Source organism: Lycorma delicatula, chromosome 1, assembly GCF_047948215.1.
Source record: "Lycorma delicatula isolate Av1 chromosome 1, ASM4794821v1, whole genome shotgun sequence".
Taxonomy (NCBI): domain Eukaryota; kingdom Metazoa; phylum Arthropoda; class Insecta; order Hemiptera; family Fulgoridae; genus Lycorma; species Lycorma delicatula.
The window spans coordinates 62776100-62799391 of NC_134455.1; the positions used below are offsets into that span (position 1 = coordinate 62776100).

A 23292-nucleotide genomic window follows, 5' to 3' on the forward strand; every position below is an offset into this window, starting at 1 on the left:
AGTTATTTTAATTTTATTTTATAAGCGGCTAAGAGATACGAAGAGTGACAGGAGAATATCTTAGCTCTCCGGCTGCCCGTGCCTGCTGCGGGCAGTTGTCACATTTGTGGGCTTGTTCATTCTACTAGTAGGAGGAAGATGGTGAGAATCAGTTAATCCATGGCTGGTCAGGTTAGGGAATCTTCAGCCATGGAAGGATGTACTAAGGTAGCTAGTAAGCCCAGGCGGAAGAGGAAGCTGGAGCTGGTGGCTACAACTTGAGGATGAGGTCTCAGATATGGAAGTAGCAGGGTCACCCACCTGGGCTAAGAATTCATCGTTGATAGAGGCGTTCAAGAAAGCAAAGAGCAGACCTGATAGTTCTGCCCCACTGGCTGCAGAAGTTCAGGGCGAACTGGACTACTTATTAGAGTTCTTAGTTCTCCCCGGCAGCATCGGTTTAGGTGTTGGGAAGACAATTCTTCCCCGCTTGTTGAAAATCAAAGTAGCCTTTTTTTGCTGTGGGAGAAGGCTATGAGACTTTGGCCTCCAAGCCCAAGGAGGTCAAAGTGGTTCAAAAACCAGCTCTTGCTCCAGCACAGCCATGCTGAAGTCATTCGAGGTAAGAGAGAGGCCAGCCAGGCCAAGAAATTGGAAGTCTTGTTTGTAAACAAGCCAAAGGGTTCATCAAAGTCCAGCATGAAGCTTAAGAAGGACTTTCAGGGTGCTCTTCGTGTCAGCTAAACAGGCCTAAAGATCAGGGGCATAAAAAGAGACCAGCAAGGGTCTGGTTGTTGTTGCGAATAATAAGTAGATAGTCCGAGTCATTCAGGACTCTCCTGCTGTTAAGAAGCTTGAGGTCAAGGTTGACCCCAAGCGCATTGATAGGCCCTGTGTCATAGTTTAAGACATAAACTGCAGCCTCTCTGATGAGAGAGTAGACAGTAGAGAGTAGAGAGTAGACAGTCATGGATGAGGCTGCATTTAGGAAAGAATGCAGGCTGATCTTCAAGACCAGGAAGCATCATGATACCCCAAGGTATCATGAAGTGAATCTTTCTGGATTTTGCATCCTGCCGCGTCAAGGAGTAGCTTGACATGCAGCAATGTTTCAAATGTTGTTGCTTTGATCATATGGCCAAATTCTGAAAGTATGCATCGGTTTGCGCATATTGTGGTGAAAAGGGCCACAAGCATGACGATTGTCCACAGAAAAAAGAACCTCCGACTTGTGTCAACCGTAAAAGGTTGTGCAAGAGTTGTAGGCATTTCTTAAGTAGTAAGGCCGTGTGGTTGTTACAAGAGGGCAGTTGAGATTTATTTCAACTCTCTTGATGGTTAGGTTCAGTCAGCTAAATGCCCAGGGTGCCTGTGTAGTCCAAGTTGAGTTAGGTGAAGTTGTTGAGAAATGAAATGAACCACCTGTATGTGGTCAAGGATGATCTGCCAGGTTTCCCCAGTTGGAGGAAGTTTTTTGTTGGTGACAGCACATCCGCCATACTGTGCAGGAAGTCTAGATAGTGTCTTATGGCAAGCCTCTGATACGCATCTTGTCATTATCAAGCTTGCTGTGGATGGCCTGGACCTAGTTGTTGTGAGTTTGAACTTTCAGTACAGGGATCCCACTGAACAGCATTTGGAAAAATGGGATAGAATTGTTAGGCTGGTAGCAAGTTGTCCACTTCTTATAGGTGTTGATGCAAATGCCAAATCGCCTCTTTGGCACAGTGGGATCATGGACAATAGTGGCGAGTTAATTGAAGATTTCATGGCGCAGCATCATTTTGATGTCTTTAATGTAGCTGGTGAATTGCCCACTTTTGCTGGTATTGTGGAGGGCCTTCTGTGGTACAAACATCGATGTTACCATTGGTAAGGATATCCCTGGTAGGATTCTGAACTAGTCAGTAGTCATGATTGCGTGAGTAGTGATCACCAACTAATCATTTTTGAGTAGGTAGGTGGGCTGTGCGATGTTTATAGGGGGAATGTCCCTGTTCAGCAGGGGCACTTCCTGCACAGGTGGTGGATTGTCTTAGGTTTTCAAATATTCTTATGTCCAGGCTTTGAGTTTTTGTTCGAAGTCTGGATGATTCCCCATTAGACAACCTGGCAGAGAATTTTTCTTATGCGGTAGTTGAAGCCGTTGAACAGTCGATTTCTAGAGGCACAGGTTGAAAGAGAGTAGCTGGATGATGCACTAGGGACTTGACCGTGATGAACCAGACTGTGGGCTGGTTCAGGAGAGCCACACAGCGTAAGGGTGATGCTGATCGGCATGCAGTTTTGCTTGCTGACTATCATCAGAAAATGACCGAGTATTTTCATAAGGTTAGGTCTTCTAAGCATGATTCCTGGTGCTCTTTTGTAAAAGAGCAGGGAAATAAAGACCCTTGGGTTGTCGTTTATAGAGTTCTTGGTCATAAGAAGAAAAAAGACGTTCTTCTGTCAGCTCTGTCAACCCAGGATGGAGTTGTAATAGATAAAGATCGTGTCCTCACTGTTCTGATGAAGGATCTGCTTCCAGTTGATACTGAGGTTGGTGAGACCTCGTATCATCAACGTGTTTGCAAGGAAGTCGTAGGTTTTCACTCTGAAAATTTGTCTAATGAGATTACTGAGGCAGAGGTCCACCAAGTAATTTGTATCCTGGCTAGGAATAAAGCCCCTGGATATGATGGTATCACAGTGGAGCTCCTTGTTCACACATTGTAGGTGATTCTTGGTCCTTTGACTAGGGTTTTTAATAGGATGCTTTATGCTGAATATTTCCCAGCATGTTGAAAACATGGTGTGTTTAAACCACTCTTCAAAGGTGGTGACAAGGATCCCACTGTAAGTTCTTCTTACCGTCCTCTGACGCTCTTGCGTATAGTAGGTAAGGTTTTGAAGAAGGTCTTATACCTTCGCATTAATACTAGGTTGACATCTACCCATATGCTGATGGACGACCAGTATGATTTTCACCGTGGCAAAGGCACAGAGGATGCAGTTTTTAAGGTAATGAATCTCGCTTCTTCCAGTGAGTGCAAGTATGTACTCAGCGTATTTTTGGACATATCCGGGGCCTTCAGTAATTTGTGGTGGGTGACCCTCTATTTTGTTTCAACTTTAACAACATGGGTGCACCCTAAACAAAACCATCGTCCTTTGCAACAGCGGCTCAGAAGTAGGAAAGACCCTGTCAAAAGGTTGTCCACAGGGCAGTGTTTTAGGTTCATTCGTCTGAGTCATTGAGTTCAACTCTCATGTGATTGCAGATGCCCAGTGGCTGCAGCATTGTGGCTTATGCCGACAACAGGTTGCTGCTGGTTGAGGACAACTCACGTGCCAAGGTAGAGCTCAGAGCGACAGGCATGCAAGGTTCTCAGGTTGTGGAGTTTTCAGCACGATGGTTTTCAGTGCAGAGAAAACCACTGCTTCTTAAAGGTCGTCTTGCCATGACCTATCACCCGCGGGTAGTGATGGACAGCCTTCTGATTAGGTATGTCACCGTTCATAAATATTTGGGTGTCATCCTTGATGAGAGGCTTCAATTCAAGGAGCACCTTCAGTTTGTCGCAAGCAAGGCCATCGATGCCTTCTTTAGTATCGGTAGGGTCATCTATCACAATTGGGGGTTGAATTATTGTACCATGCGTATTCTTTACAAAGATGTGTGTGAGGCCATAATGTTGTATTTTGCACCCGTTCTGGGCTCATTGGTTACAATTCCAATGTTGTATGGACTTTCTGTTGCGAGCCCAGCATTTTCTATTGTTGGCTGTTGTCGGTGGCTACAGAATTGTCTTAAGAGGGGCAGTTTCTGTGATCGCTGGCATTAAACCCATTGATATTCTAGCTATGGAACATAGCAAACATGTTTCTAAGAAGGGTGGCCTTCTTACTTCTGGGCGTGTGCAAGAAATTGAAAGGTTTTGATTTTTGGCAAGTTAGATGGAACGATTCTTCTTCTGGTTGATACACGCATGGTATTTTTCCAGATGTTAAGGAGCTGCGAGCAATTAGGTGGGTCTCTCCCAATCGGTATACAACTCAATTTCTTTCAGGACATGGTGCCTTTAGGAATAGTTTGGCTAGGTTTGGTTTGGTTGACTCTGGGTTGTGTCCGAATTGTAGGGTCAATGATACTGTGGACCATGTCCTTTATGTTTGTCCCCGGTAAGAGGCTGAATGTACCATAGTTGTAAGGGAACTCGAGAGAGTGGATTCCTTCTTTGATCTGCGAGTCAACTGGAAGACTCGCAGAGAATGAACTATTGTGGCTGGTTTTCTCTGTTTCCTTGCCCTGAGCAGGGCAGCTGAAGGGGTATAGTAGAGTAGCACCCCAGGTGGCCCCTAGCCACCTGGGCAGTTGATTGGCTGGAGGTAGATGTTTGGCATCGAGCTACGGTTAGATAAATGTTGTGGTGATTATTTTGAATGTTAGCTGTTTGCGGAACGACAACTGCACTGCCGAGGGTGTGGGTTACCATGCAGTTGTGAGGTGTAGCACTGTTTTGACAACAGCAGTTTTGAATCTGTAAACATCACTGTTGGTGGGATGGCGATTGCACTGCCAAGGGCATGGATCTCATGCAGCCGTGAGGTGTAGTGGCATCTTGACAATGGTAGAAAGCAAATAAATGTCACGCATAACTCTGCAATGGAGCTGAGTGAGAGTAGGAGGTCTGTCCGCCTCTACCTTGTAGACCAAACCAGAGTCCGTAAATTAACCAAGTCTGGGGTATGAACTAAAAGTTTGAGTTTACTAAGGGAACTAGGACTAAATTTTGTTTGAACAACATTTTTGGTGGTATGTTGTTTTTCAATTTGCCTCGAAAACTATGAGACATTTACAAGAATGCGGCTCAGTAAAAGTAGTACTAGGTGCAGGTTCATGCTTCTGCAAACTCGGTTAGCTAGTTCAGAGGGCAATGGTGACGAGGCCTACAGCAAAGGCAAAAGCTAAGTTTGAATATCACTGATGTAAATGTCTACCGTGGCATTTACATTGGTGGCATCCCAGTGAAGCCTGGCTTATTATTGTGAGGTGTAAAATGTTAGAGGGTGAAAGACGACTCCCATTAAAGCCCATCAGGGATTTGAACGGGGATGTTAGTCTGGCGACTGGAAGCGTCACAAGGTGGCTGTGGGTGTCTTCCCCTACGGGGTTGTTGGGATGTGTTTGTTTATAGACTTAGCATGACGTATTGTTGAATTGGAGTGCACACTTATTAAGGGGCAAATAAGTAGATGCTGGTTGCGATCAACCTAGCTGTAAATTCAAACAGTTCCCAAAGTTGGAGCTGAAGTGCAGACTAGAGGTTATTCTCAGCTCCCGTATGGGCCAGACCTGAGGTCCTGCGGGACATTTATTCTCACTGGTAGCACTTCAATTTCTAATTGAATTATGATATGCCATCGTGGCATGAATTTTTAGAGGTTTTATTGCAATCATTTGTAAAGTGGGTACATACAGTTTAGGTGGTGATAGAATTTATAGAGTTAGGCACTGGGTCTTTGATCTTCTGCGTGAGGACTGTTAGATTAGTTCCTGAGGGCTACGTGGTTAGGTGTCTGATGTCTTCTTTAAAAACAAACTTGACTAGGGTGAAATTTACTGATGTGGATGTCTGTCGAGGCATCTGCATCGGTGGCATCTCACGAGGCCGGACTGATAACTGTGGAATATGATTGGTTTGAGGGCAAGAAGACGTCCTCCGATTTAGCCACTCTTGGCTAGGAACAGAGGGGATGTGTAGCGACCAGATATGCTGCGAGGCGGGTGTTCTTCTCCCTCAGCGGGGAATTGAGATGTGTTTGTATGTAGTTAGAGGACAAAAGACGATTCCTGTTAAAGCCCATCAGGGTTAGGAACGGGGTGGTGTAGTGTGGCGACTGGAATTGTCAGAAGGGGGTGTCTTCCCATGAAGACACCCCGTATAGGATGTGCTTGTATATCCATTCCTCTTTAATCCAGTAGATGACGTATCCAGTGGGATACTTATTATTCTGTGGAAAGCTGCACCATTTATATAAATAGTTATTTCTCATGTCATGGCAGCTACAATCTATAGATTATTGTATTTAACTTACATATAGCATCCTTTCTACTATTAGAATCGGTCCATTAAATATGTATTCAGCCACCATTTTCTTTTCCATATTGTTTTGTACAGATTTTCTGTAATGGCATTTATTCATTCAAATATTTTAATCTATTTATGGCAAATATAATTTATTTACTGTATAGTTTTAATGTAGTAGTCTATATGATTTTGTGAATTGATAACAGAAATGTAGATATTCTACTAATGAGACATGTATTCTAATTCAGAAATAAAAATATTAAAAGAGATTTAAGATTTTATTCTGCAAGTTCATATTTATTGTAATATAAATATGAAATATTTATATTTAATAATAATTAATATATAATTTATATATATTTATAATTAAATTTATATATAATAATAATATTTAATAATAAAAGTACCTGATATAATTATATCTTTCTTATTTCTTTTTTTGTTCCGGGAATTTTATGCAGTCACAGATTGATTATATTTCTACCTGGCTGGTTTGGTGGCTGTTATTAAAATAACCTTGATAACATGAAATAACATATTTCAACAATTTTGTGTACCTTATCATGTTTATGGACTGTAGTGGAAATTGTGTACTATCTTTTTCCATAAAATTTTGGAATAAAACACTCAAATTATAAAATGTATTTTATTTTATCAAAGAATATTATAATTGCTTTGTTACAGTTTAGTTTTTTACCGCCAAGTTGTTATGTGTAGTCATTTAAATTGTTGACTATAAGTTGTAAATCGTTTTTATACATGAGGCATGCTTTTTAAACTAAGGTCTGTTTGAATTAAAATAAGAAATGAAAAATACAAACAAACTTTGTTACTTACACATAAAAATTACATTTATTTACTTGTAAAACACATTTTTCATAGTGTTTTATTAGTTTTCTTCATGCTCTCTTCAAGAAATTCTGCCACCAGTGATTTAAACCACTCAGTAATGCCAACTATCAGTTCGTAGTCATTGTCAAACTTTGTGATATAAGCCATTATTTAAGCTGAAAAAAAGAAGATAATTGCCGGGAGCTGTCAGACTGTGGATAATTGAACATTTTCCAGTTACTTCATTCTCTGATGTACCATGTGTGGCAGGCATTGTCGTGCAGAAACTAAATCCTGCAAGTTAGCATCCCACATCATTTGTATTTTTACAGCTCTTCTAAGATTTTTTAATGTTTTGCAATACATATTGCCATTCACAGTAGTTCTATTATTAAATTTGACAAGCAAAACATCCTTTTTGTCCCAAAAAGCAGTAGTCGTAAGCTTGTTTACTGAACATTCTTGTTTGCACACCTTGGTCTAGGAGATGATAAATGCCGTTATTGCATTGAGTGCTCCTTTGTTTTGACATCCAAACAAGAAATCCAAGTTTCTTCTTCTGTTAACAGTTAGATCAAACAATGTTTCACTTTCATTTTCATAACTTGTAAAAATTCATGCACTGCAGCAAAATTTTCCTTGGGTCTGTTGGTTAACATGTTCAACACCAATTTGGCACACAATTTTTTATTGCCCAATTTTTCAATCAAAACTTCGTAAACAAAGATCAGGAAGCATCAGTGACAGTTGTGATCCAGTGAAGGGCTGGTTTTTTTTTAATTCTTTGCTAACTTTTCTATCAAATCATCTGTTATCACAGACCATCAGCCGCTACTTTCTTCATCATGAACATTTGTTTGCCCTTCTCGAAATGAATGGTACTGCTGCTGTCTTACTTTAATGTTTAATATCAGTCTGTGAATGTCACAAATTTTCCTGTGAATTTCAGCTGCAGAATTGTTTTTTCCTTCAAAAATTAGATTGCTCCTCGTACTTCACATTTAGTGGATCATGAATTGTAGCACTTTGGAAGAATATAAACAACTAATAACAAAATTATTAATCTGTTATTGCTGTTGAGCTCTGCAAGCACCATCTGACTTTACATCATGTTTATAGGCAACACATTCAAAATGGAACCTACTATAAAAACAAGCCTTGTATGTTAGCATCATGGGTTTGATTTAGTAAAATATTTAAAAAGTGTTTACATGTTTTTAATTTTAATTATATTCTGTATTAAATGAGGTAATCTTGCTATAAATAAGAATAAAAAAGTAATGAAGTATTAGGGGGAAGAAAATAATATGTGAAATATTAAGAGAGGAAAACATAATGTATCAAAAAGAAGTTGTAGAATATTTTAATTTTGTCACTAAAATTATGAAGGGTTTATGAAGTAAATATCTTAAAACCACGTTAGCCCAAGGTGAGCTTTTATGCAGAGAAGTCTACAAGTATCAAACAAATTAATTAGTAATTAGTAAATTAATAATTAAAAACTTAGTGTACATTATAAACTCTGTTATGTATTTGGAATATAGTGCTATCTTAGTAGGTATTTTGACATTTGAAGGTTACTTAGAAAAAGAATAAAGGGTTTTGATATACAGTATTACAGAGATTGTTGAAAATTAAATGATTTGATAAAATTGTAACTGAAGAATTTTTTAAATGGGTTTGAGAAGAGGGGAGTTTTTGGCAGAATCGTGTACATATTTGTGTTAGGTTGTTGGATCATTTAGGGCTTTCTGGATTTTGTTATTTACTAATAGATATTAATTTACAAAAGAAAGAGTGTAGCAGGAAATAAAGATTATAATTTATTAAGCAGATCATTATAGTAATTATAAACATGGAATCTAGTAATCATGTTGATGTATATTAGTAGGTAATTAAAAATAATACAGAATTACTTCAAACAAAAATTAAAAAAATAAATACTACTCTAGATGTGAAATAAGTGTGTGTTTTATAAACAATTAGTATATATAATATATATATATACATATAAATCAAATTTATTGATTTTATTTTTGAAAATTTATTGAATTTATTATGGATGAATACGCAAATTCTGCTGTCCAGTCATGGAATGATGTTATATTTATAATACAGTGTTTTAAATATTACATCATTCCAGGACTGGACAGCAGAATTTGTGTATTGTCCATAATAAATTTCAAAAAAGAAAAATTTTGATGAATTAACAAATTATAAATAAGTATGTTTTAATATAATTATAGAATTTAATAACAACTGAAGATGCGGGATCCTGTGTAAATTGATTATTGGAATTAAAATGGTAGTTAACTTTTCTATTTACTGTGTTTTGGTGGTTTATAGAGTATTTAATTTAATATTTTATATATATATATATATATATATATATATATATATATTATAGAATATTGAGGTAAGACTTATTTTCCTCAATATTCTGTACTAGGTGGTTTATATTAATAGAATTTAAAATATAATTTAGCAGTACAGAGAAATAATATGGATCTTAAAAAGATTAATTTCAATAAAATTAAATTTTAATTGTATATATATTTTTTTAAACGTGTTGCCCTGTCTGTTGATTTGTAATTAGTATTTATAAACTGCCAGGTACACACACACACACAAAGCAAGAATGATCTTACCTTCAATTTAATAAGGCCTTTTCAAATCCTGCAGATTCATCATCAGTTATTAAAATAACTCAATTGTCATTAGCACTAAGCTACTTCATCAGCCAAGTCATGACTTATTAAAACTGTTAGTCAGATGTTAAAATTCTATTCTACAGGCCTACAAATTTAGGCCTTAAGTGGCATATATAAAATTAAGTGCAAAGATTGTGATGATATATATATATATATATATATATATATATAGGTAAAAATGATAGATCTTTTAAAGCAAGATTCTCGGAACATCTAAGAGCATTTAAAAATAAAAGAAAAAATTTTTCAAATATGGTAGATCACTTTATTTCAAATGGACATAACATTACAGATTTAGTAAATAGTCTTAAAATATTAGAAATTTGTAATGTTAAAAACAAACTGGATCATTTGGAGAAATATTATATTTATAAATATAAAAGTTTCAATTTAGTAAACCACCAGATAAATTTTGAGCAGGATGTTCTGTTTAAATTAGTAGGCCTGTAGAATAGAATTTTAACATCGGACTAATAGTTTTAATCAGTCATGACTTGGTTGGTGAAGTAGCTTATTGCTAACAATAATTGTGGTATTTTAATAACTGATGAATCTGTAGGATTTGAAAATACCGTATTAGATTGAAGGTAAGCTCATTCTTGCTTTGTATGTGTGTATCTTATGGTTAATAAATACTCTATATATATATTAGATCCCCTCTAATAAAAGAGTTCTTTAAATGCATTATTTCATCTTTAGCAATTTATTTTTTGTGTGCATTTGGATTCGCATTCATGCATGTATGTCTTTAACTTGTGTAATGTAATTTTAGTTCAACATTATTTCAGGTTAGATTCCTTTGTAAACTGTTGGCATGTCTTGAAACTGTACACCCTAGAGACAGTGGTGCTGTATTGAAACTGCTTGCTCCAGATCTTATTAAGCACCCACATCTTGTTATTTCCAGAAGATCAATGGCTCTTGCTTCAAGGTAAATAAATATTCTATTTATAAAGTTCATTATTTGCCTACCTTGTATTGAAATACATTACTGTGGTACAATATTCAAAATACAGTGCATTCAAAGAGTAAATATACACCTGTACAACTGGTACAATATACGAGGTGCTACCCAAAAGTTCAGGGAATTTTACCATAAAAATAGAAATAGCTTACCATAACTTCTAATTTCCACTGTCTCTTTCAAAGTAATCCCCTTGGGCATTGATACAGTGACCCCAGCATTTTTCCCATGATTCCATGCATCCCTGGAAGTCTGCAGGTGTAAGTGTTCGAAGCACGTTCTGCATTTTTCCTGAATCTCCTCAATTGTGTTAAAACGACGCCCTTTCAATTGAAATTTTATTTTCAGAGAGAGAAAAAAGTCACACGGGGCAAGGTCAGGCGAATAGGGTGGTTGGGGAATCACTACTGTCTTTTTGGAAGCCAAGAGATTCCAAACGGCTAATGATGTGTGAGTGGGTGCGTTGTTGTTATGGTGCAGAACCCAGCTGTTGTTACCCCACAGATCTGAACGTTTGCGCCTAATGCTTTCACGTAACCGCTTCAAAATTTCACAATAGAACATCCCATTGACAGTTTGACCAAGAAGAACAAATTCCTTATGGAATGCCTTTGATGTCGAAAAAACAATCATCATGGACTACATGTTGCTGCGAACTTGGTGTGCTTTTTTTTGGCCGCGGTGAACTTGGCGACTACTGCTTAGTTTCAGGGTCATACTCATACACCCATGTCTCATCATCGGTTATGATGTTGGAAATGAAGTTGGGGTCATCTCTTGCTGAATTTTTCAATTCACTACAGACAGCTACACGATGTTGTTTCTGGTCGCTGTTCAACAGTCTCGGTACGAATTTTGCAGCAATGTGTCTCATGTTCAAATTGTCCAACAAGATGCGTTGCACGGACCCATATGACAGTTGTACAAACATCATTGATTTGAACCATATGACATTTGTACCATATTGATTGCACAAACATCATGGATTGTTTGTCTACGATCTGCAACAATAGCCTCTCACACTTTTGCGATGTTTTCCGGTGTTGCGCTTGTTGATGGTCTTCCTGAATGCCATCGTCATCGACTGTCGTTCGCCCATCTTTGAATCGTTTGTACCACAAAAAAGTTTTACTTTTACTCATAGCATTGTCACCAAATGCTTCCACAAGCATGCGATGGGTTTCTGCACCAGTTTTTTTAAGCATGAAGCAAAATTTGATGCAGGTTCTTTGCTCTTTAAAATCTGCCATTTAGAACTTTGCCGAAACAGTAAAACATAACATTACACAACCGCATGAAAGTCAACAATGCGGCCTCTCACCGTCACATCTGTTGTTGGAACACTGATTCACAAAGAGTACTGTTAGCCACATCTAGCGGCAGTAGGTCGTACCAACACTGGTTCGCACACGAAATTCAAATGCCCTGAACTTTTGGGTAGCACCTCGTACATGCTCTAGTACAACAATATGTAATATTTATTACCGTAGTGTTGTTGGAAATTGTCCCTGTGAATATCCAGACATACCTACATATGTTTTTTCTTGTTCTCAAAAATTCTCTCCAGTTGTTCATTTGGAATGTTCTTAGTGAAATCATGATTAGCAATTTGAAGTTCGTGGCGTCTGAGGGGGTTTCCTTGATAAACAATATTTTTTGCATAACTCTGGCAGAATAATTGATTCAATCTCCAAAAACCTGTTGCAGTAACTTCATGGACTGCTTGGTTACATGCATGGTTACATCATCTTGTTGAATCGAAGCCATATTAATTTTATCCTCAGTTAGCTGCCCCGTAAACGGGTGAATGATTTCACAATAATAAGCTGAATTTATTGTTTCTAAGAAAAATATTCAACCGATTATTCTGCTCTTGGATATTGCAATTCACATCCCAATCTTCTGGTCATGTAGAAGAATTTCAGTACTACATGTGGGTTGTTGGTTGACCATAAACATGAGTTCTGTGCATACACATACCCTAATAAATAAAATTTGTATAATCCAAAATATCAGAATTGTCCACTAGAAACTATTAAAACCAATCACATTATTAAATTTGCTTTCCAGTCTATGGCTGTTAAAGTTCAATAACTTTTAAATTGCTTTCACTTTATTTGGATGAGATTGAGGTTCTTATGAACTATCTTTTGTGCAGTTGCAACACCAGTGTTTTTCTGTTGGGTCAACTTTTGCCTGAATTTGTTAGGACTTCGTTGCATAGCAGCTGTTATGTCTTGCAGTTTTTCTTCATCAAGTATTGATATCACTTTGCTAGTAGTCGCCTATCTCTAAATTTCTCATTTAGTGCTCTTACATTATGTTGATTATTAACTGGTGTACCTGGAAATAAAATAGAAAACTGGTCTTTAAATGTCTGCATGCATTTGCCATGCTCACGGTCATTTGTCTAATATAATTCTATAGATGGCATACTGCAGTTTCAGATGCCCCCCCCCCCCTTGGTGTTTAGTTCCTTATTTATGACAATCAAGTAAACCAAACACATTCTAACATTTTCTGAACAATGGATAAAATTTAATTTCAAGCTGTTATAATCTATTTTGTTGTAATAGGTTAATCCTGAGATGTACAAAAAAAGTTAAACTCCACTTTAAAGGATTCTTCCCCTTCATTTTCAATGATAAAAAAGTGAGCTGGTGAATTTAAACATGGTCATACATTATTCAAGATGATGAGTACTCATGACTCCCATAAACAGCTACAACCTCTGAAACCATCCTAGAAATCCACATTGCCATATTAAATCATTGTTGACTGAAGTCAACTTTCATTTGAAATATGATCATACATCTTATTAATTAATTGATCTTTTCCTTGTAGATGAGTGTTAATGTCATGTAGGTGGTTAGTTATTATATCGACCAGAAATGCAAAGTTGTAAACCCACTCTTTGTTTTTAAACTCTGGGATACTTTTTGACGTGCTTGAAAAGAATGATTGTATTTTTAACATTTTGACACGGGTCAGCCATCTTACTTCTGCATAACATGTAACATCATCATAATCTGAGTCCAAATACTTTAGAAATTCTTAGAACTGATGGTGATTCAACATGTTTGACTTAATGAAGATACTATTTTGATGACCACTTTCATGACATGGTCCATTTGAGGGACTTTGAACATAAATTCTCCTGATGAATAATGCAATTAAAATTTAGCATTGAAGTATTACCGACTTTGGAGGTCTCATTTTCAATCAATTTTACTAAACCTTCATGTTTCCCAACCATTGCTGGAGCACCATCCATTGTTAAACCCGATAAGTTATAATGAGAAGTGATTCAATGTCGATGTAACTGCCTCTAACAAATCTTGTGACTTAGTAGTGTTTTTAAATGAATACAGTGCTGCTAATTCTTCTATCTTTTTAAAGTGGACATCAATACCCTTGATAAAAATTTCCAGTAGGGCAGTATCTGTCATATCTGTGCTTTCATCCAATGCTAGAGCATAAAATATAAACTCGGATGCTCAATTTTTCAAATTATCTTCACTGTGTTTTCCATGTCGTCCACACGCCTAGTAATAGTCTGACAAGACAGACTTATTTTTGAGAAATCCTTCTTCTTTTCTGGACACAGAATTTCAATTACGCTTTCCAAACATTCCTTAACCACTTCACCATCTGAATATGGCTTCGATTTTTTTGCTAGTATCATGGCTACTCCATAACTAGCTTTTACATAGCATGTTGACTCTTAACCCGCTCTAGTAAATGTTTTGTTGTACAGAAATTTTTTTTTTTGTCATTTACTTGGTCTTGTCAAAATTACCCTTTGTACTTATTAAATTTATTTGCATGTTTAGTCTCATAGTACCATCTGATGTTATACTCTTTCAAAACGGAAACAGATTCATTGCATATTAAGCATATGGGCTTTGTTTTACTTTCCACTAAAAAATAGTTTATAGTCCACCTGTAGTCCACCTGTCTTGTAAACCTTTTAATAATTCTTCTGTGATTCTTCTCTTCTTTGGTCCAACATCTTTACTAGTTGACAACATGGTAGGTCTTTGTCTTTAACTGAAAAAAAATAAAACACCACAGGTAATATTAATTAATAATACTAAAGAAAGACTGTATTTTGTACTAACTTATTCCATTACATGCCAAAGACCACAGAACATATATATCAGAAGTTGAAGTCTCATATTAAATTTTATCAACACGCATTATTAATGTTGAACAAAAAACTAAGTAACCTTTGGTACCAAATAGCAGGATATTTGAAATAGCTAAAACCTATGAATTTTCCTGAAAGTGCAGGATATTTAAAATAGCTCAAACCAGTGAATTTTTCCAAAAATGCAAGATATTTCAAATTTCTCTTAGCTATAATTGAAAACTATGTGATACAAACGTCTCTTGATGTAATGTTCTTTTGGTGGTATGTACAATAAAAGTTAACATTTATGTTCATTTGACCCAGTTCTGAATGCCACATGTGGCCTGCAGGCCTCGTGTTGGCCACCCCCTGGTTTAGACCTTTTATTCCCTTGAGTTTCTTCAATTTTTTATAAGAGTAGATGAAACGTGGATTCACCATTACACACCAGAAGCCAAACAGTAGGCGACATAGTACGTTGAGAGCATGTAAAAGTGCGTCAAAGAAAGCAAAAATTATTTTATATGTAGGAAAAGTCATAGTTGCACTTATTTATGATTCTTTTACTGTGGTGCTCATTGGATACCAGACCCTTCAGTGGGGATTATTATTCTTCACTGTTGGATCAATTGAAGAATACTATTCAGGTTAACACCTGGCTATTCGTTTGTGCATGCACAGATGGGTAGCAATGAAGAGTCGTGGGGTCTCTCTTGTCCTCTTTTAGACAAGACCATAGTCCCGGCGAGAATGCTCTTTTGGGCATTCTTGTTTAAGGCAAACAATGCATAAAGACTGTGTCCCTAGTTAAGACCCAGCTGGCTTATTAGAGTAAAAGGACACTCTCCCCAGATTGTGTTATGCTTCACTGTGGAATCCAATTTGGGGGAGGGGAAAAAATAAATAATGCACCTGCATGCATGTCTTGGGGTTGTTGCTGCAAAACTCCATGACCTGTGTTTTGAAGTACTTCTACATATACTGGATTTGGCTCTCTGTGATTACTTCCTCTTCCCAAATGTGAAGAAGGGGCTTGCTGGATTAAGATTCACTTCAGATGTTGAAGTCAAAACTAAGGCAATTGCTTATTATACAGAGTTAGACGAATCACATTTTTCTCAGAGTATTAAAAAGTTGGAAAGCCATTTATTTAAATGATTTAACTACAGGATGACCAAGTTGAAAAATATAAAATAAATTTCTGAAAACTTTTTTGTTTCATTTGTCTGGGAAAGAACTTTTTGAACAACTGTTTTAGTTGGGTAAAATCTGTAAATATATTGTGAATAGTTAAATAAAACACCAAAACAATAAATGAAAAGCAGGAGTTGATGGGATGTAAAAATTGGAGATATTGTAAATGGCTGTGAGGAAGGAGCGGCAAAGAAGAAGAAGGTAATTAAAACTTAAAAGGAGATAATCATGTTTTAAAAATAAGTGAAGGCAGTGCAAGGAAATTTATAGGATTTGTAAAAAATCCAAAAATAGTGTAGGGTGACAGAATTTTACCAAGAATAATATCAAATATTACTGCATGTAAAAATTGATAAAGAGTTATAAAAAATAAAATTCTACTTTATACTAAGATCATAGAAAATTAAAACAAGATTCTCTGATGAAGAAGATTGAGAAAAAATTTACAGCAGATCAATTTTACATTCTGGGTAGGAGGAGAAAAAACTCAAGGACATAATGGAGGTTAAAATATAAGAATTAAAACATGTAAGTTAATGCTATATGGAGGAGTTGTGCTAAAGAATAAGTGTGTGGCGGTTGGAGATAAACGGAGACAGCAAACAAAATGGTTTGCTGTCAAAGACCCAGTGTTACTAACATAAAAGGAAATGTGAAAGAAAGAATATAGTGTAAGAAGAAGGATGTTACTGCATGCTTGAAAGACAACTACAGTACTTTGTTGAAATATTCTTACTTCTTTAAGTACATCTTATCTATCATTTTTACTAGCAAGAGATTATTTTGTAGATTTATGTTAATCATTTCTTACCATAACATGTTGAGCGCTAATAACTTGAGTTAACATGACATGTCATACTGCACTCTGCCAAGGACTGATAATGTATTGGTGCGTCAAATGTCTATAATGTTTTATATTACTATTATTTGAGCTCAGGCAGCTGGCTTGAGTTAGTATATGTTTTGTTATCCCAGGAAGGGTTTTTCAATGCTATTGTTAAAGAAGTTCATGAATATCTCACCAGCAATTTAAAAATTTTTTTTTCAAATGCTGGTTTCATCTTTATGGTTTCCTTATTTCTTGTGATTATTTAAAGTTTATCTTTGCTTCTTTTATATAAAAAGATATTAAAATAATATAATATAAATATAAAATTTTATTTTGATTGTGATCAGAAAATGACCCAAAAAAATTATCAGATGGGAAGTGATCGATTGCACATATTCAGAGCAGTATTTTTTATTTGACTTTAGAAATTTTTAAGTTTAAGCTAAATATTCTTTTATTTGAATTTAGTCATGTAGACTTATGTATCTTATAACAGCTAACTGATATAAGATACATAAGTCTATTTGTTTTTGTTTAGTTTAGTTTTATATTCAAGTAATTTATTGTTTCTTATTTTCAGAAGAACAGAGTTCCTGTTAACTCTTGATAAATTTGAAGTTATGCAGCAAATTAGCAAGGATGATTTACAGAAACTATTGGAATCATTATCTAATTCATATAAATCAGCAATTAAGTATGAACCATTTTATCTTAATTTGTGATTTGTGTAATACAGTAGTTGTTATTCTTTATGAATTTTGTGTTCCTATTTGCCCTTCTCTTCACCCTTCCTACTGAAAAAGATAATTGTGTAACTTTTATTGCAGATATTGTTCGTATCAGATTTAGTTAACTAATATGAATATTTGACTATATGGGCAAACAATTTTTGTGAAAATGTTTGGAATTTAACCCATTTTGATATGTAGACCTCTTCTGACAGTTTTTTAGCAAAGAACATAAAAATCAATTGACCTGTGTTTGTTTAAAAATGCTAGTGTAGATCTTGATGTTAAATGTTGCACAAAATAAAATGTACAGTATTTTTTTGCAGCAACAGTGTGCACACAAGTACCCAAAAGTGATCAGGGATATATTTCTTTATCGATTAGTGAAACTTATTTTATGAATTTATTTTAGTTTTAGCCTATATCTTATTAAATAATCATAGATTTCTAAATTTGTAAAATTTTTAATTTAGCTTTAATAATTGTGCATTTTATGTATATGGTACTTATTTTATTATTTATCTAACCTAAATATTATATTTAAATAGATTACATTTGACCTAATTTATTCAAAAGTATATATAAAAATTATATATATTTAAATAAAAAGTACTATAACAAGGCTCACTGTGTACTGGAAAAATTTAATTTAGTTTAAAATAATTTATTTTAAATTTTATTTCTGTTTGTTTACTGTAACAAGAACTGTGTACTGAAAAAGTTCTGAGCAAATGGGTTAAATCTAAAAACCCAGTTTTTGAGAAAAAATAGTTGTAATTTATTTTTCTCTCAATATTTTTTCTTTAAGTGAAACAAAATTAGATCATCTATTTAAAACAAGAATTTTGCTTACTTTGTAAAATTGTTAAGCTAAAAGATTATATAACTGATTCATTGTATGAACAATATTCATCAGAAGCTTTTGTAATATTAAAATTTTAAAAATACTTAATTTATATTAAAATTATTATTTTTTTCTATTAATAATATTTTTCAGGCATAGTGGTTTAATTAGTCTCTTAAATAAGCTTGGTGCACAGTGTTTTGATTTATCACCAGTTGAGTTAGACCAGGGACGACAAGTAAACACAGCTAATATTAGGACTATTAAATTAGACAGAGATTGGTTTCTTACTCAAGTTAAACTCAGGTAAGCCAGAAAAAAGATAGCATTATATAAATGTTATTTGTAAATCAGATATGTGATAATGATGTGCAGTGCACATCCACCAGAATTGGCGATAGGTTTAGAGATGTTTTGTTTTTAAATATTTATTTTTATAAACAATGTTTTATAACATTATATTGTTATCTGTCCATAAAAATAATTATGAGATGTAAAATGAATGCGTATGTGTTTTTTTAGTTAAAATATCAAAATTATGATACAAAATCATTTTCATTATTGTTTAACTTTTTATTAACATTACTTATTACTGTTATTTATAATATATAGGATTGTTTGGGCATAAACTATCATCTGAATTATTCTTCTGAATTTCAAAGTAGTTCATTACTTAGAAATGTTGAATTGTCATAAAACTACCTTGATCTGTCATAAAACTTGAAATTCTTTCCTTAATTTTATATTTAGGACAAAAAAGAATAATAAGCTCCTTTCCAGCGTAAAGTATTCTATACATTATAAGTAATTATTGTGATAGTCTGTAGATTGAGGACAGAAGAAAAATGCAATCAAAAGAATCAAAGGATTATATGGTTATTCAAAAGATAGTTTTTCATAAATACTTCTAGACCATAGAAATGGTCTATCTTTATAGATTAGTAGAGAATGATTAGGAACAAAACTTATTTGAAGTTTTATCATGCTTTTATTGAAATCTTGTTTTATCTTTTGCAGGATACAAGGCTTTTGAAAATAACTTGCATTTTTTTCAGTATGGAGTTGTAAATTGTGCTAGATCCTTTACTGTTTTTTTTTTGCATAATCAGACATTTCACATGACTTTACAACTGCTTAGGTATAATTTTTTTCCAAGGTTATGTCAGTATTTGTTTCACCCAACTGTAAGTATTTATATTTATAAGAGTAAAAGAGGACAATAAACTATTTATTGTTTTATTTTATTTTTTTTTTTGCATTAAACATCTCCTTTACTATAATTTATATAGAGTCAGGAGTTAGTCAAGGTATTGTTAATTGGCTACTTCTGTTTGTCTTGCCCAGGCACTCTTAATCTTCTAGTGCTACAGCATTATTTTATAGAATGCCAGAAAAGTAGGCATTTAATTATTGTAATTGTACTCTAGTCTTTGGAACATTTTCCACACTCAAAAAACTCAGAAGAGATAGTTTTTATAAATATTTTAATTTATCAAACATGTTATTATAATTCACATATCTTTTCCATAAAAAAGTATGGTGTGTGGGTTTGCTTGTTGTGTATGTTCACATCTTTATTTTAGCTGCTATTGGCACAGAGCAGATCAATGTTGGTGCGCCGGCCAGCTGCTTACAATGCTTCAACATAATTCGCTCAAACAATTTTTACTTGTTGATACAAACAATTTATTCAAAATTATATTTGTGTTTTGGGGATAAAAAAGGAAAACAATGGGGTTAGAGAGCTGTGTTAAAAAATCACAACTCAAGAAACAGCTAAAAATGTTCAGTATTTTGAAGCTTTTTGTTGTAAAAGTTTTTGTTGTTAATACGTTAAATTCACGAACATTATTTAGTTTCAATTGGCAAACACATTTAACAAAATCATGTGTAATGAAACATAAACCATGTAACATTTTCACAGTGGGCCTTAGGCCTCATTTTTTTCCTAGTTAATAATAATAAACATTTTATTATTTTTATTTTGTGATTGAATAAAATATTAAGTATACTTTTTTATCAACCACATAATCAGTTATTAAAAAACTCATCTTTGGTACCATTTTATATGAATGCTCTTACCATTAACTTATAAGAATTATATATTTAAATAGAATTGCTGCTGATCTGTGTTCAAAATTAAAAAAGGAATTACTTCTTTCAGCTGTCATTTATTTTATATGTGTAACCAGACGGATGTTGTAATGGTTATCAACCTGGACCCACAGACTGGAACCAAATCTAGAAAGTGGGTTGGATAGTGAACAAGGAAAAAACTACGCATGGAGGAACTGCAGCGAGAGACAAATAACCCACTCATAGTATAGCATCAGGGTTCTATCGTGGCAATGAGTACTCATCCACCTGTAACCTCTTTCAAGGTTACACCATCTTTAGCGCAGATGGAAGTAACTTTTTTTTTTAATTTTGGCCTCTGAAAGACCACGCTCCAATCTTGATCTTCTTTGAAGTTTTCTCTTCACCCAGTATTTTTTCATTGATTGAACTTGCTGTTCTCTCTTTCTTTCAAGCATTCCTGAATACAGGTTATCTTTTTTCTTTCTTTTTCTTGAAAATCCTGTGTTGATTCAGTTTTCTCTTTATAAAATTTTGTGATTGTTATATAATTTTCCGAGATGTTTTGATTTTTTAGATCATTTTAATTTCTTTCATCCAATTGATTTCATTTTTTTTTTTATATAAAAATAATTAAATATTTGTTTTGTAATATGATAATTGGCCATTCTAAAAGGTGTCCAAGAAAAAATATTCTTAGTTTTTTCATTGTTATTAAATTTTCTATGTGTTGGTAAATTTCTTTGTTATGTTTCATTTTATAATAGCTGTTTTTATAAACTGGGCCTAGAATTTTCTGAACTATTCTTCTTTATTTTTTTTTAACTCCTCCTTTTTAAATTCAAGTTTAGGCATTTGCAGGAGTAAAGACATTGTGGTTTTATAACCGTATTGTAATACCTGATTTTTAGATTTTTAGAAAGGGATTTTTTATTGTAAATATTTTTAAAAAATTGCAATGCACTTTCAAGTTTGAGAAGATTATGTTTCTAATTACAGACTTGTCAATTCCAGTCTTCTGGATTATTTCTCCCAATTATTTAAATTCTTGAACTGGGCCCAATTTGGCCTGTTTTATGTTCAAATTGATTTCAGAGGGTTTATAATATTTGTCATAATTTTATTTTTTTTGTAGAAATTTGTAGGCCTGTTTTCACATCTGTCTTGTCTAAAATCTCAGTTTGAATTTTTGCTGATTTGTAGGTTTCAGAAAGGGTCATTATATCATCTGCAAAAGCTAGACAATTAATTTTGATTCCCAGTTTACATCCTAATTTTATTGGATTTATTTTTTGGTTCTGTAATGCTAGGTTCCATATTCTAATAATTTTTTCTAAGGCAGAATTGAAAGGGATCAGTAATAATCTGTACCCTTGTCTTGGACCGGTGTTAATTTTGAAAGGTTCAGAAAATTCTACTCTAAATTTTATTTTAAAATGCCCCGGTTAAAGTTTCTTTAGTTAGATTTTTTTAATTGTTCACAAATTCCAAAGTCTTTAATGACATTTATTAAGATTTCTCAATCTATGAAGAAATCACTATTTTTGTTTGATGAATTTGTATGTCGAATTACTGATCTTAAATTGAAGGTCTGCTCAGAACATGAATGTCCTTTTCTGAAACCTCTTTGATACTCTCCTGGATCTTTATCAGTCTTTCTTCAATTTTAGTTAATAATATTTTAGAGAAGATTTAATACGCAGCCGGTAACAGAGAAATCCCTGTATAATTATTCACATTTTGGTCATTACCCTTTTGTGAAGGGAATGACCAAAATTATGATTTTCAATTCGTCAGGAATTTTTCCAGCTTCTCTATTTCTTTTGTTAGTTTTTATGAATATAAAAATCTGTTCCAAATATTCTGAAGTCTTTATTAATTTTGATTTAAGATTTGCCTTTGCAGTTTCTAAAAAATCCAACATCTGTCACGTTTTTATCAAACGATTTCTTGAATGGCTTAAATTTGAATTTTAAATCTTTCAAAAAGTTTTTCTATTCCTTTTTATTTTCCAATTTTTAAAAGCGAGTTTATATTTTTAGTTAAAAAAGTATTCTTGTTTAAATTTAAATTTTGAAGGGTTTCCAAAGTGCTCCGATTCATTGTTAACACTTTGGTCTGAGCCCCTAGAATCCTTGGCTCAGTTGCATTGCTATTTGCATGATGGATTTGCATGTCTGGTTAACCACCTGGGATAAATTTTCCATTTTTTGAACTTTCCACTGTGTTAGAAGATAGTAAGAACAAAGTTTGGATGAAAATGTAAAATTCCAAAATTAAAACAGGATTGTTAGTCCTGATTTCTCTGGTTTAGTTGGGTTATAAAACTTTTTATTATATCCAGTGGCACCACATGGGGAGGCTATTCCATCATCTTTTTCAGGAAACTTATTTCTGAAAAAAAATCTATTTGAATGAAAGTATATTTTTATATTCATATTTTATTTTTGTTTTTTATTATTTGAATTATTATTATTTCTTGTATTTATAAATGTTGTTAGGTGTTGTGGAAGAGGTAAGAATGGACCACAATGTGCTTTATTATTGAGCCAGTTGTCTGAAGAAGACATTGTTAGCGTATTGAGATCTCAGAATTTTGATAACAGTATTCTTCAACATTGTTTTAATCTTGGTACTAGATTAACTTTAGAGGTTAGTGTAAATGGGATTTATATCCTCTATATTATTTTATATGTAATTATTTATTATAAGTAATTGTATAAATCAGATATTATAAAAAAATTATTCTGTAAATTAACTGGCCAATTATTTATCTGAAAATTTGAAATAATTTCCTTGTTGTATTTAACATCTTATTCTAAAAAAAATCTATATTCATCAATTCAAGTATGATAGAGTATAAAGGATTTTATGGGGTACAAAAACCACTTTCGCATTTTCAATGCCTGAGGTTTTCTTTACTTTCTGGAATG

General features: G+C 34.0%; 1 protein-coding gene across 3 annotated transcripts in view; it reads left to right on the forward strand.

Annotated features, from left to right (window-relative positions):
• htt (huntingtin) overlaps window positions 1–23292 on the forward strand; it is a 310315-nt gene that overhangs the window by 177041 nt on the left and 109982 nt on the right. For all 3 annotated transcript variants that reach the window (XM_075355687.1, XM_075355696.1, XM_075355705.1), the window contains 4 exons: window positions 10381–10523; window positions 17292–17405; window positions 18437–18589; window positions 22861–23011. In XM_075355687.1, the coding sequence (XP_075211802.1) occupies window positions 10381–10523; window positions 17292–17405; window positions 18437–18589; window positions 22861–23011 (561 nt within the window). The remainder of the gene's footprint in view (window positions 1–10380; window positions 10524–17291; window positions 17406–18436; window positions 18590–22860; window positions 23012–23292) is intronic.